This window comes from Ovis aries, chromosome 6 (genome assembly GCF_016772045.2).
Source record: "Ovis aries strain OAR_USU_Benz2616 breed Rambouillet chromosome 6, ARS-UI_Ramb_v3.0, whole genome shotgun sequence".
Classification (NCBI taxonomy): domain Eukaryota; kingdom Metazoa; phylum Chordata; class Mammalia; order Artiodactyla; family Bovidae; genus Ovis; species Ovis aries.
In genome coordinates, this window is record NC_056059.1 from 20292365 (window position 1) to 20305986 (window position 13622).

Below are 13622 nucleotides of genomic sequence, written 5' to 3' on the forward strand. Positions count from 1 at the left end.
TTTGCTATTTTCTAGAAGAATTTCCATGATTATCTTTCTTAAATAATGGGTGAAATTTGTAAGGGAAATCATTTGGGTTTGGAGTTTTCTTTTTGAGAAAGTTTTCACTTATAATTTCTTTAATAGACACAGAAGTATTTGTGGTATTTATTTTCTTTCTTAAAATTTATTTTTAATTGGAGGATAATTGCTTTAGAATATTGTGTTGGCTTCTGCCATACAACGATGTGAATCAGTCATAAATATACATATATCCCCACCCTCCCCCAACCCCACACCCATCCTAGCCCTCTACATTGTCACAGAGTACTGCGTTGAGCTCCTTGTGTTATACAGCAACTTCCCATTAGCTATCTATTTTACATATGGTAATGTATATGACTTACTTCACTCTGTGTAACAGGCTCTAGGTTCATCCACCTCACTAGAACTGACTCAAATGTGTTCATTTTTATGGCTGAGTAATATTCCATTGTATATATGTACCACAACTTCCTTATCCATTCATCTGTCAATGGACATCTAGGTTTCTTCCATGCCCTATTTATTTTTTCTTTAGTAAGCTTTGGTAATTTGCGCCTTTTAAGGACTTTGTTCATTTCATCTAAGTCATCGATTTTATTTTCATAAAGTTTTAATAATGTTTTCTATTATTAATTTGTAGGATCTACAGTAATTTCTCATCTCTAATTCTTGATATTGACAATTTGTACCTTCTATTTTTTTCTTGATTAAACTGACTTAAAGAAATAGTTTTTGGCTTCACTGATATATTTTGTTTTGTGCATTCTATCTTATTGATTTCTGTTCTTAACTTCTGCTTTTCTTTCCTTCTGTTTCTTAGAAGGCTAAAAGTGCTCCTTTTCTCCAAGTTTCATGGGGTAGAAGATCACTGATTTGAGGCTTTATACTCTTCTGATATAACTGTTCGATGCTATAAATCTTTCTTTAAGCAAGGCTTCATAGTTGCATCCCACAAATTTAAATGCCACGTCTTCATTTTCATTCAGTTTGAAATAGTTTCTTTGTTGAGATTTGTGATTTCTACTTTGTAGGGTCAGAGAACATACTTTGTGACTTTTAAATTTACTGATAGTTAATATTCTGGATCACCAAACAATTATCTTGGTAAATCATCCTTGTACACTTGAAATTAATGTTAACTCTGCCATTGTGTGGGGAGTTTTATACATGTCAATAACATCAATTTGGTTAAAAGTGCTGTTCAAGTCTTCTGTTTCCTTATTAATTTTCTGTCCACTTGTTCTAATAGTCATTGAGAAAGATATTGATACTGAAAATTGATTGCGGTTGGAGATTTCTTAGTTCTATCAGTTTTTGTTTAATATAATTTGAAGCTATTTATTATATGCATAGTTACGATTATGTTCTCTTGCTAACTTGACCTTTTTATCACTATGAAATGATCTTTATAATATTCTATGGCATGAAATCTACCTTGCTATTAATATCACTCCAGTTTTTGATTGACATTAGTACAATATTTCTTGGTTCCTGCTTTTTAAAATCATAATTGTTTTACATCAGTGTGACTACTCAATATCACAAGCTCTACCTTTTAAGTTGGGAGTGGTAAAAAATTTTACTTTTGATGTGTTTTTTTTTTTAATATTGCTGGGATTAAATATACCATATGCTATTTGTTTTATATTTGTTTTATCTTTGGTTCCATATTTTTAAAAATGCTTTGGGATTCTATTCTCATTTCTTTACTGGGGGACTATACACTTTTTTTTAGTGGCTGCTTATTTTAAAGTTTATAGTGTAGTGTAATAGTTTATCCATATAGTATTATATTATTCCATATATAAGAATCTTACAACCGTATACTTCCAGTTCCCCAGTTTCTGCACTTTTACATGTTATGAGCCTTAAACTACATTTTAAATATATTTTAAAATAGCAAATTATCTTTTAAAGAAAAAATTTTAAATAAGGGGAAAAAGTCTTTTTTCTTAAATATCTATTTATGATGTCTTCATTCCTCTTTGTCAATCCAGATTTCTCTCTAGTTTCTTTCTATCAGAGGGCTTCCTCTAACATCTCTGCAGTGTTAGTCTGCTGGTGGCAAATTGTTTCAGCTTTGGTAGGTCTGGAGAAAAAATTTTTATTTTGCCTTCAGTTTTTACAGTCTTTACCGATTTCAAGGTTGATAGTTTTATTTTTTTTCCCCAGTACTTTAAAGATGTTTCTCCTATCTTTTTTTCTTGCATTTTTCTATGTCTATTATCATTTTTTTTTCTATAAATTGTATCTTTTCTTTCCCCTCCTCCATCTGCTCTTCATGTTATTGATTTTAATGTGACTTTATGTAGCATTCTTTGTTAATCTCCCCCCACCCCCACACACACACACACAACCTCTATTTGGGGCTTGCTGAGCTTCTTCTAGGGTCAATGGGTTTATTGTGTGAGTAATTGGCCATTATATTTTAAAATATTCTCTGTCCTCTTTCTGCGATTCTAATTACATATATATTAGGGTAATAATACTGTGCCATAGGCATTTGATCAATTCATTTTATTTTTCAATTTCACTTTTCCTCTTTCACATTGGGACATTTCTATTACCACATATTCAGGCTCACTAATCTGCTGTTAATTCCATCTACCGTATTTTTTATTCAGATATTATATATGTTTTTCATCTCTAGAAGTTCAGTATGGGTCTGATGTCTTCTTCAGTTCGGTTCAGTCGCTCAGTCGTGTCCGACTCTTGGCGACCCCATGAATCGCAGCATGCCAGGCCTCCCTGTCCATCACCAACTCCCGGAGTTCACTGAGACTCACGTCCATCAAGTCGGTGATGCCATCCAGCCATCTCATCCTCTGTCATCCCTTCTCCTCCTGCCTCCAATCCCTCCCAGCATCAGAGTCTTTTCCAATGAGTCAACTCTTTGCATGAGGTGGCCAAAGTATTGGAGTTTCAGCTTTAGCATTATTCCTTCCAAAGAACACCCAGGACTGATCTCCTGTAGAATGGACTGGTTGGATTTCCTTGCAGTCCAAGGGACTCTCAAGAGTCTTCTCCAACACCACAGTTCAAAAGCATCAATTCTTCAGAGCTCAGCTTTCTTCACAGTCCAACTCTCACATCCATACATGACCACTGGAAAAACCACAGCCTTGACTAGGGACCTTTGTTGGCAAAGTAATGTCTCTGCTTTTGAATATTCTATCTAGGTTGGTCATAACTTTCCTTCCAAGGAGTAAGCGTCTTTTAATTCCATGGCTGCAGTCACCATCTGCAGTGATTTTGGAGCCCAGAAAAATAAAGTCTGCCACTGTTTCCACTGTTTCCCATCTATTTCCCATGAAGTATGGGACCAGATGCCATGATCTTCCTTTTCTGAATGTTGAGCTTTAAGCCAACTTTTTCACTCTCCTCTTTCATCAAGAGGCTTTTTAGTTCCTCTTTACTTTCTGCCATAAGGGTGGTGTCATCTGCATATCTGAGGTTATTAATATTTCTCCTGGCAATCTTGATTCCAGCTTGTGCTTCTTCTTAGCTGTTTCTAAAGTCATGCTCATAGTTTCCTCTATTGTCTTAAGCAAATGAAATATTAGCAATTTTAATGCCCTTGTCAATATATTCTTATCATATATCATTTCTGGAACTATTTCTGTTGATTGCTCCCTACCCCTGCCCCCTGCCCCCAATTATGGATCATGTTTTCTAATTTCTTTGTATACCTGGTAATTTTTGACGAGTTACTATACACTATTAATTCTATCTAAAAATTTTTTTTTGTTCTGAGATGCTATTATATGTGTGTACTCAGTTGTGTCTGACTCTTTTTGACCCCATGGACTATAGCCCGCCAGTCCATGGAATTTCCCAGGCAAGAATACTGGAGTGGGTTGCCATTTCCTCCTCCAGGGGATCTTCCTGACCCAGGGGTCAAACCCACATCTCTTGCATCTCCTGCACTGGCAGACGGTTTCTTTGCCACTGTGCCATCTGGGAAAACCACCCCCCCAACCCCATTAAGTTTGTTGGAATCAGTTTGATCCTTTCAAGTCTTGCTTTTAAACATTATTAGATGGAACCAGAACAGCCTAATCTACTTCAGTTACCAAGGCCAGCAAATTCTAAATACTTAATATCTTTCATGTTAGGGTGTCTTTTCCTTCTGGATGGTATTAACAATAACTATTCCAAGTCCTGTATAAAATCAAAGGATTGTTTTGCCCCTTTGGATGATTCTTTCCATGGCCCTGGTAATCTCTTCACATGCATGCAACATTTAGTGTACAGCTGAAGACTCTACAGATCTCTGGAGCTCTTCTCAATGAAGCATTCTCCTCTTTGGGACTCTGAATTGTGAATTCCAGCACTTTTACCAAATTCTGAACTTCTTATTCTAACACAGAGAAAACCATGGCATCTGCGTAGGTTCCTCCTTCCTGCCTGAAGCCTAATGTGCTCTTTAGGAAGTAAATTGTAGTTTACCTTTTAAAATTCCCTTCTCTCTAGTGTTAGTATCTTGAGTTTCTTATTGTCTTATATCTAAAAACTACTGTTTTGTGTATTTTTTCTTTTTTTAAAATGTGAGAAAGTAAATCAGTTTCTGTTAATCCACCATGGCTAGAAGCTGAAGTCATAACATGATAAAGTTTGTGATGGTTTGAATATTATTTACTATTAGGCTTATACAGCATTTTTGAGAGACTGGCTAAAGGTAAACGACCACTCATTTCACAAACCACAAACAGTGGTTTGTGACTATTTAGTCCATGCTGTGGTCTAGTTAGCTTTATTCTGTTCCTTGAATAAAAATGATACAAAATCTAGTTGGTTTTTAGACTTATGCCATCTTATAAGAAACACCATGCAGGAGTCTGTAAATGAATTACTGGAAATCAATCTGTCTGCAAGACAATTCTAAGTGGATGACTTTCTGATGGTGTAAAGCTGTGCTGTTCAATTTGCTGGCTAGCAGCCACATGTGGCAATTTAAATCTAAATTAATTAAAATGGGAATTTCATTAAATCAATTGCACTATCCACATATCACATATTCAGTAACCACATGTAGCTAGTAACTACCATTCTAAACAGTGTAGACAGGAAATATTTCCACTGTCATAGAAAGTTCTCTTGGTCTAAAATGTCATCTCCACACCTGATGAAAGCCCATGATTTTAAGATTTAAGCCCACTAATTCAGGCCTAAACTTTAGTGGTAAGATAATCATAGAAAAGACAGCGAAATACAAATCTATTGGCAGATATGAAGGTATATTTAAATTAAGAAAATATAGTCTTATATCATGGAGCTGACAGAAGAAATGCTGTGAAGACCCAGTGAAGCTTAACTTTGGCAATAAGACTTTATGAAATCCAGGACTAAAGCAAGGAAAAACATGCACATGTGAGAAATAAAGGTATAATATTCAATTGGGGAAAAGGAGGCAAAGACCAAATGACAGACCTTGGCAGCATCCGTAACTTTTATGTTTTACATATTCTGTAGGAAACGATCACATGGTTGTTTTTCAGATCTCTAAACCATGTGAAGGCATATGGATAAATATTTCCAATAGTACCTACCATGAAATTTTAAAAAACACCTTATTCATTCTGAGCCATTAGATGATTTAGTTTACATAGACATTACATCTATTTTTTAATGTATGAATGTATGTATGTATTTTATGGTGGTAAGAACACAACATGAGAGCTACAATTTTAGAAAATGTTTAAATTTAAATTTGTTGATTATAGGTACAATTATACAGTAGATCTCTAGACATTATTGGTCGTGCTTAACCAAAACTTTATGCCAACTGATTAGGCTCCTTTGTCCATGGCATTTCCCAAGCAAGAATACTGGAGTGGGTTGCCAGTTCTCCAGGGGATCTTCCTGACCCAGGGATCAAACCTGGCTCTCCTGAATTGGCAAGCAGATTCTTTACCACTGAGCTACCAGGGAAGCCCGTGGTACATCTACACATTTGCTCATATACAAATATTCAAACACATCTAAGGGACTATATATAATTATAATCATGTTGTTATATCTTAAAAATCTGAGGCTCCTTCATATTTTAGATATTCCAGGTTTAGGAAATGCATAAAATACTCCAAACACAAACAGAGGAGAATATAGATGCTTAGATAATCATGTTTGTATGATACAGTCTAGTAAGAATCAAAGGAGTAAGGTGAACATCAATGCTTGTTGTTCTGTCCCATTCCTCAGTTAAATCCATTTGATTAATAACCCCTATAAAAAATTCATTTAATAGAAAATGGCCAAACTTGAAATCTAGCAATATAGACTCAATTCATTTTCTTTTTATAGCTTGATTTATTGTGTTGCTTACCCAGAGCTGTTTTACAACAGTATCAAGCCATTCCTTATACTTTCCTGTGACACTGATTAAAACAGGTAAGGTTGTAAAATAACAATATTAATCCCACTGTTATTAACCGCATTTAAAACAGTCATATATACATCTCTAAAAGTCTAGGTGTGACATGCTGCTGCTGCTGCTAAGTCGCTTCAGTCGTGTCCGAGGTGTGACATAAAACAACTTATAAAGAGACAATCATTAAAGTTGCCCTCTTTGCTACTTAAAAAAAAAAAAAAAGTGAATTGGGGTTTGAGGAAAATGTTGACGTCCACATGTTAAAGAATAGCTAAATTGTTAATTAGAATTGGTCCCCTGTCTCTGCTGTGTAGACCAATCTAGTCCCCTTAGAGTCTTTAACATTGTTAAGTATTGCAAATAACAATGTTTGCAAAAGTGTTGCCCTTCACACTTCCATATATCCCCACTGCATACTCTGAATACCTTCTCATCACTGCCAGCTTTCCCCCGTCCATCAGTCTTCCTCTTCCTCTTAAATCTTTAACCTCTCCTATTCCGTTGTTCCTACCCCCCCAGCCCTTTCTTCAGTGGTTTCTCTTCCTCCACTCACCCCTAAATGGTTAAATGTCAAAATCATTAGCCCCTTTTCATCTTTATAATCTCCACTCTGACAAACTGTATTTACTACTAACTACTTCCTACATTTTGGTAACTCCCACAGTGCTAACTTGGATTTTTTTCTGATTGTTTTTCTAATTATCCTAGAAATATGTCAGATCTAACATGTCCAAAACGACATTTATCTTCTCCTTATCTCCTCCAAACTTAATTTTCTTCACTGATTCCTAATACTAATTAATAACCACCTAAGCCAGATATTTGGTGGATCCTCAAATTCTCTTTTGCTCATCTTCAAATCCACTTGGTCACTATGAGTTCCACCTCAAATATTTCATATATTTATTTCATTTTATCACTGCTATTTTGTTAAATTAGGACCTTAACATGTCTTGCCCAATGGCTGCAATAGTTTACTTCTCTAATCTTCCACTAATCTAAGCTATATTTCATTTATTTGGCTTGAGTAGCCATATAGAGTTAAAACACTTCACTCTCACCACTTCCCTGGTGGCTCAGACAGTAAAAAATCTGCTGGCAATGTGGGACACGGGCTTGATCCCTGGGTCAGGTAGATCCCCTAGAGGAGGTCATGGCAACCCACTCCAGTATTCTTGCCTGGGGAATCGCATGGACAGAGGAGCCTGGTGGGCTACAGTCTATGGGGGTGCAAAGAGTTGGACACAGCTGAGCAACTACAACTCACTTTCAACCTTATAGAGTTAAACTGCTTCACCCTCATTTTCCCCAATATACACTTAGAACACACCCCAGTGATAGGCCTCTTGTCTACAAGATTTTAAAGTTCAAAGATCTTTGTATGGTCTCCAAGGCCATTTATGACCTTACAGCTCTCCTCTACTCAGGGAGAAGCTTTTTTTCCTTCAGAAATGTGTGCATACCTCTATCCCAGCTGTTATCCTTTTTTTCTATAGTTGGCATTTTACATTTCTCCTCTAAAGAAGGAGTTTATTGAAACCGTGTAGATTTCATGGTCTTTCGCCTCCTTCATGAGCATCTCTAAACAAACCACCAAGCCTTCCATATAGGCACAACCTGGCACACACTTAGAAAATAGGGGGAAACTAGCAAAATCTAATATATCTCATCACATGTATATACACTTACAAAGTGGTACACCCATAGCTTTATATGTATAGACTTGCTATGAAAACAGTTAACAGGTGGCTAACAGGTGGTTGGAACTATAGTTTGAATCATATAATTTAATTAACCACTATAGCCTGTCTATAGAGATAAAATTATCCATATGAGAACAAGATTAGTAAGTAAAACAGCTTGTGAGCCTTAAAAACTCATTATCTTTACAGATTAAAAGACCAGAAATATGCTCTTTTGGATGGTATAATTTTCATTTATCAAAAACAGAACATTACAGTGGCTTCAACAATTCAGAAGAGAAAAAAGTTAGATAAAAGAAAAACATTGCTTCAGAACTATTTCTGGAAAGACAGGTAGGTCATCAATAATGAGTAAGTAAAGCATCTCAATAACTGTCAATCATTGCGTAAACTCACCTGATTATTGTATGCATCAGGTGCGAGTTTCTTGTACGTTGGGGCCATAAGAGTGGACAGGTTTTGTAAATGCGACTCCAGTTTCTCTTCCTGCATAAAATGAACAATTCTGCATATTAAATTCCAAATCCATTCTATCTCTATATGAAAGGTGATTAATTAGATTTTCCCCCCTACATCTTAGATCCAAATCACTATATATAGCACCTCTTATTAAATAACTGCCATCTTAACACACTGAGTGAAAAGCGTAGACCATTTATAACCTGTGTTTGTGTTGTTAAATGTGTGCCACTTTGTTATTTTAATAAGATTAATCAATCTTATACTTTGCATGCATTTTATTAATATATGTCTATACTAGTAGTAGATTAGGAGAATGAGGCCATTTAAAAGGTCACATTCTCTACTCCCTCCAGTTAGTGGCCAAGGAAGATGAGGTGTTGAAAGGATTTGTTTGGTTTAACCTATTTCCAATCTTCATATTTTTAAATGGTTATAAAAATAGCATTTCAAAATTTGAAATGATATCTCCATAGAACTAAAAATCACTAGGTGATTCAAATATGAATAAAACTCCAAGAACTATAATGTGGTATATGTGAAAAATTTTGTAAAGTTTAAAAGAGGAAAAATGTTCAGTTACATTCCCTCCCCGCCAACAAAGAATATGCTTTTTAAAATGCTAGGTGATAATTGTCCATTGTTCCATTCATACCTAGATGTTCTGATTTCACATTGATATTTCTCTAAAAACCGTGGGAGATTTAACCAGCTGGCAGAAAAACGTTTGTATTTCAGAAGGTGAGGAGATTTCTGACTGAAGCCCTCCTGTCTGACAGAGGATGTTACTAGCCATCCCTTGGATTTGGTTTACATGAAACATAGGAATAAATATTTATGAAGTAGTGGTGAAAAAGCTCTCCAGTGTGAAAAATTAAAGTGGAAGGCAGCAGGCAAATTTGCTATTCATTAGGTTTATTAAAGAGTTGGATGTTTTTCTTTATGAAAAGAGGACATCTAACACATTAATACAGCTTATTAAAATATTATGATTCTATGAAAAAATTTTGTTGTGACTTGAAGAGCTTTGGCACTTTATTAAATTTCCGATTACCATTATAATTACAAATAATAGAGATAACACATTTTTCAATTAGAGGGACGTGTAAAAATTATTACATCAATAGTATAGATATCTATTTCAATTGCATCTAAAATTTGAAAGAAAACTATACTGTGTACAGATTCACTAAAAATTTTATCATATTTAAACACTAAACATACTGAGGTTTTCCAATTATTCAGTTAACATACCCTAGAACACAAGCTACCCAAAAGTTGTTAAATTTCATACCAGTTTACAAGTTATATTTCGAGAAATTGATAGTCCAGAGAAAGGACAAACCCAGTGATGTCAATGAGAAATCAGAGTTCGTTTATTTCAACTACACTTTTATATTAAAATCTAAGTATGTTTTAGTTACTTGAATGCACTTATTATAGTAACATTAAATCATCACATCTCATGGGCTGAAAAGGTGAATAGAAATGGTCTTTTATGAATGTGGCCGTCACAAACATGGCTTCTATAATTCAGGTTTAAAAGATGAAAGTTTTAATAGTCAAGTATTAATAATTTTAATATGGAAATGACAGCTGTGTAAAACTCAAATTAATATAAAAGACAAAGAATAAAAAGACATAAGCATAAAGAGTTTGTGTTGCTCAAACCCTATTACTTTGGTATCACATGGTTGTTATCATGCATAAATTTTATAAAATATTATTATGTGTGTCTACAGTTTGGCCAAAATTTTATTGATCCATCTTTGAGATGGGAAATTCTCTCTGCTAATGAGAGTTTAGCAGAGTATATCATATTATTCATTTCATCTGTGTTCACCAATTCTCCATAAAAAATAAACAGATTATACATCAGGAAGTAAACAAACCTCTTTTGGGTCATCCCCAAGCAGCTTAAATTTTCTTGGGATCTTGCTTCTGGCAAACTTACATCCATTGTAGTACATGCTCCATGAACAACCAAAAGAAAAGGAGGCACCACAGGTGTCTGGGTCCAGCCCCTGACAGGCACAGGTTCTCCTGAGAAAGCAAAGAACCAAGTTCAGGACTATGGGTAGCACTGACTGGGCCATCAATCTCATATTCTGGGTATCTACATTCCAAAATGGGTGCAAATTAATTTTAAAACTCTATATTAAGCTGTGCCACAATCAAATGAGAAAAGAACTATTTCAACTGACTCAAAAAGACCATTTAAACAAACATTTTATTGCACTATAAACTGGAGAAAAGTACACATGATTTTATAGCTTGCAATCACTCACAAATGAAACATACCCATGTGGCACTTAAACTAAGAAACAAAACATCCACTTGCGCCTTCAAAACCCCATCCTTTCAGGCACTGTCCTCCTAACAGTAACTTCTATCACAAGAGATGAGTTTTGCCTATCTTTACACTATATGTGTGCCTCTGCCTGGGCCCATACACTCAGGCATGTCCGACTCGTTGCGATTCCATGGACTGTAGCCCGCCAGGCTCCTCTGTCCATGAGATTCTCCAGGTAAGAATACTGGAGTAGGTTGCCATTTCCTTCTCCAGGGGATCTTCCTGATGCAGGGATCGAATCTGAGTCTCCTGCATTGGCAGGCAAATTCTTTACCACTGAAGCACGAGGGAAACCCTTTATACTATATATACACTATTATGTCCATTGTGCTTAGTCACTCAATTGTGTCTAAATCTTTGTGTAGTTTTGACTATTTTTATACTACACGTAAAGAAAAGGCAGAGGAACCAGAGATCAAATTGCCAACATCCGTTAGAGCATCGAAAAAGCAAGAGAGTTCCAGAAAAACATCTACTTCTGCTTTACTGACTATGGCAAAGCCTTTGACTGTGTGGATCACAACAAACTGTAAAAAATTCTGAAAGAGATGGGAATACCAGACCACCTTACCTACCGTCCTGAGAAATCTGTATGCAGGTCAAGAAGCAACAGTTAGAACTGACCATGAAACAACAGACTGGTTCCAAATCGGGAAAGGAGAACATCAAGACCGTATACTGTCACCCTGCTTATTCAACTTATATGCAGAGTACATAATGTGAAATGCCAGGCTGGATGAAGCACAAGCTGGAATCAAGACTGTTGGGAGAATTATCAATAACCTCAGATATGCAGATGACACCACCCTTACGGCAGAAAGTGAAGAACTAAAGAGCCTCTTGATAAACGTGAAAGAGGAAGAGTGAAAAAGTTGGCTTAAAACTCAACATTCAGTCCCATCATTTCATGGCAAATAGGGAAACAATGGAAAGAGTGACAGACATTATTTTTGGGGACTCCAAAATCACTGCAGATAGTGACTGCAGCCATGAAATTAAAAGACACTTACTCTGTGGAAGAAAAGCTACGACCAACCTAGATAGCATATTAAGAAGCAGAGACATTACTTCATCAACAAAGGTCCATGTGGTCAAAGCTATGGTTTTTCCAGTAGTCATACATGGATGTGAGAGTTGGACTATAAAGAAACCTGAGCGTTGAAGAATTGCTGCTTTTGAACTATGGTGTTGGAGAAGACTCTTGAGAGTCCCTTGGACTGCAAGGAGAGTCAACCAGTCCATTCTAAAGGAAATCAGTCCTGAATATTCATTGGAAGGACTGATGCTGAAGCAGAAACTCCAGTACTTTGGCCACCTGATTCGAAGAACTGACTCATCTGAAAAGTCCCTGATGCTGGTAAAGATTGAAGGTGGGAGGAGAAGGCGATGACAGAGGATGAGATGGTTGGATGGCATCACTGACTCGATGGACATGACTTTGAGTAAGCTCTGGGAGTTGGTGATGGACAGGAAAGCCTGGAGTGCTGCAGCCCATGGGGTCGCAAAGAGTCAGACACAACTGAGAGACTGAACTGAACTGACACTACATGTAGTATGCTGTATTATCCTGTGGTATAAAAACAGAAATGTGTGTATGTATATTATACACATACATACATAACATACACAGGTACATGCAATTATTTAGTATAAGCTTATCTGTGTCTTTTCTTCAACATTTCTTGGATGTTACAACTGTATTGTTACGTGTAGTTTTACTATATTTACATGCATACAGTTTTCAGTTGTATAAATATGCCACAAATTAACCATCCCAACACAGACGGGCCTTTGAGTGCCTTCTAGTTTTTGGCTAAAATATAGTACTGTGGCTTTACAGACCAAGTCAGCTATATCCTAAGGGCAATAAACAGGCGACCAAGCAAAGAAATCAAAAATTTAAAACAAGATAAAACAAGCCAGAAGGAAAACTGTATTAATAGGTATTTTTTTCCTAGCTGTACTGAGGTATAATTGAAAAATGAAATTGTAAATATTTAAAGTATACAATGTGATGATTTGATATAAGCATATATTATGCAAGGATTTTCCCATGAAGTTAGTTAACATATCTGTCACCTCACAAATTTATCTTTTTTTTTTTTCTTGCAAAGAACATTTAAGTATGACCCTTTTAGCAAATTTCAGTTATAAGGTGTTATCAACCATAGTTACCATGTTATACATTAGAGCCTCAGATCTTATTTTATAATGAAAGATGATTATATACATATATACTTTACCAATCTCTCCCTATTTCCTTCAGGCCATAGCCTCTCACAACCACTATGCCACTCTGTTTTAATGAGTTTGATTTTTATTTGTTTGTTTTTGACTCCATGGATAATTGATACCATTAGTATTTGTCTTTTTCCATATGGCTTATTTCAGTCAGTTAATACCCTCCAAGTTCATCCACGTTTCAAAAATGACAGGATTTCCTTTTTTAAAAGCTGAATAGTATTCGTGTGTGTGTGTGTGTGTGTACACAAACCACATCTTTATCCATTTATCCATTAATGGAGTCTTAGGTTGTCTCCACACCTTGGTTATAGTAAACAACGCTGCAGTTGGAGAGCAGATACTTCTGAGATAATGACTTCATTTACTCTGGATACATGTGGACAAGTGGATGGTTGCATCTTTCATTTATGTATTGTTCTCTTGACCTCACTGGACAACAACAGTCTTATTTGTAGTAACGATATTACTT

The 13622-nt window shown here is 35.8% G+C and overlaps 1 protein-coding gene across 5 annotated transcripts in view; it reads right to left on the reverse strand.

Moving 5' to 3' along the window:
- TET2 (tet methylcytosine dioxygenase 2) overlaps positions 1-13622 on the reverse strand; it is a 135427-nt gene that overhangs the window by 12803 nt on the left and 109002 nt on the right. For all 5 annotated transcript variants that reach the window (XM_027970835.3, XM_060417553.1, XM_042251174.2 and 2 more), the window contains 2 exons: positions 10449-10599; positions 8494-8583 (listed from right to left, as the gene is read on the reverse strand). In XM_027970835.3, coding sequence (XP_027826636.2) covers positions 8494-8583; positions 10449-10599 — 241 coding nt within the window. The remainder of the gene's footprint in view (positions 1-8493; positions 8584-10448; positions 10600-13622) is intronic.